This window comes from Mandrillus leucophaeus, unplaced genomic scaffold, assembly GCF_000951045.1.
Source record: "Mandrillus leucophaeus isolate KB7577 unplaced genomic scaffold, Mleu.le_1.0 Scaffold151, whole genome shotgun sequence".
Lineage (NCBI taxonomy): Eukaryota > Metazoa > Chordata > Mammalia > Primates > Cercopithecidae > Mandrillus > Mandrillus leucophaeus.
In genome coordinates this window covers 606711-607437 of record NW_012101488.1, presented here as the reverse complement: position 1 = coordinate 607437, position 727 = coordinate 606711, and the positions used below count along the sequence as shown (strand labels likewise).

The window sequence follows — 727 nt, the reverse complement described above, 5'->3', positions numbered from 1 at the left end:
CCGGACTCCTGGGTCTGAGGGAGGAGGGGCTGGGGGCCCGGACTCCTGGGTGTGAGGGTGGAGAGGCTGGGGCCTGAACTTCTGGGTCCCGGATACAGTCGGTGGTACGGGCCAGACCCCATTTCTCCAGGGGCAGGTGCTACCTGAGTTTCTCGTCTACAGCAGGCAGGTATGTCTTCTCGTACAGCTTCTGGGCGGCTGCCTTTGCTGACTCCCAGTAACTGGAGAGAGATTCCTGCACCTGGCTGAGCAAGGCCGGGCTGGGCCGCTCATCTTGCTGGGGGAGTTGGGCCCCCTGGACCTCTGCAGGGGGAGAGTGTGTCAGGGGAGCCCATGGGGCTGCAGCAGGGGGAAAGGAGGCAGGAATGAGGGGAGAGGGCAGAGGCAGGGGTAAGAAGGGCCTGAGCTGAGAAGATGCTTGGAGCTCATTCACCTCCCCACTCACCGAATCCCAGTACCAGGAGGACGAGACACAGAGCCAGGAGGAATCGTGTGCCCATGGTGTCGGGAGACCTGGAACATTGAGTGGGGGTCATATGGCAGGCTGACTGGAGGCGGCTGTTCCTGTGGTCACGCCCCACTCTGGTGGGGGGGACTGAGATCCTGCTCTGTGTGTACTCGGTGTCCAAGTCAAGTTTCCCATGCATGGACTTGGACACAACCCCCTTCTTGGGCCTCACTTTCCAACATCCTGTGATTCTACTCCTGATTTTGACATTTTAATTCT

General features: G+C 60.1%; 1 protein-coding gene across 1 annotated transcript in view; it reads right to left on the bottom strand.

Annotated features, from left to right (window-relative positions):
• Positions 1-139: 139 nt before the first annotated feature.
• The window catches only part of APOC2 (apolipoprotein C-II), a 5367-nt gene continuing 4779 nt past the window's right edge, over positions 140-727 (bottom strand). Inside the window, exons 2-3 of the mRNA XM_011975071.1 lie at positions 446-513; positions 140-303 (exon numbers count right to left, since the gene is read on the bottom strand). Coding sequence (XP_011830461.1) covers positions 140-303; positions 446-500 — 219 coding nt within the window. The 5' untranslated portion in view covers positions 501-513. The remainder of the gene's footprint in view (positions 304-445; positions 514-727) is intronic.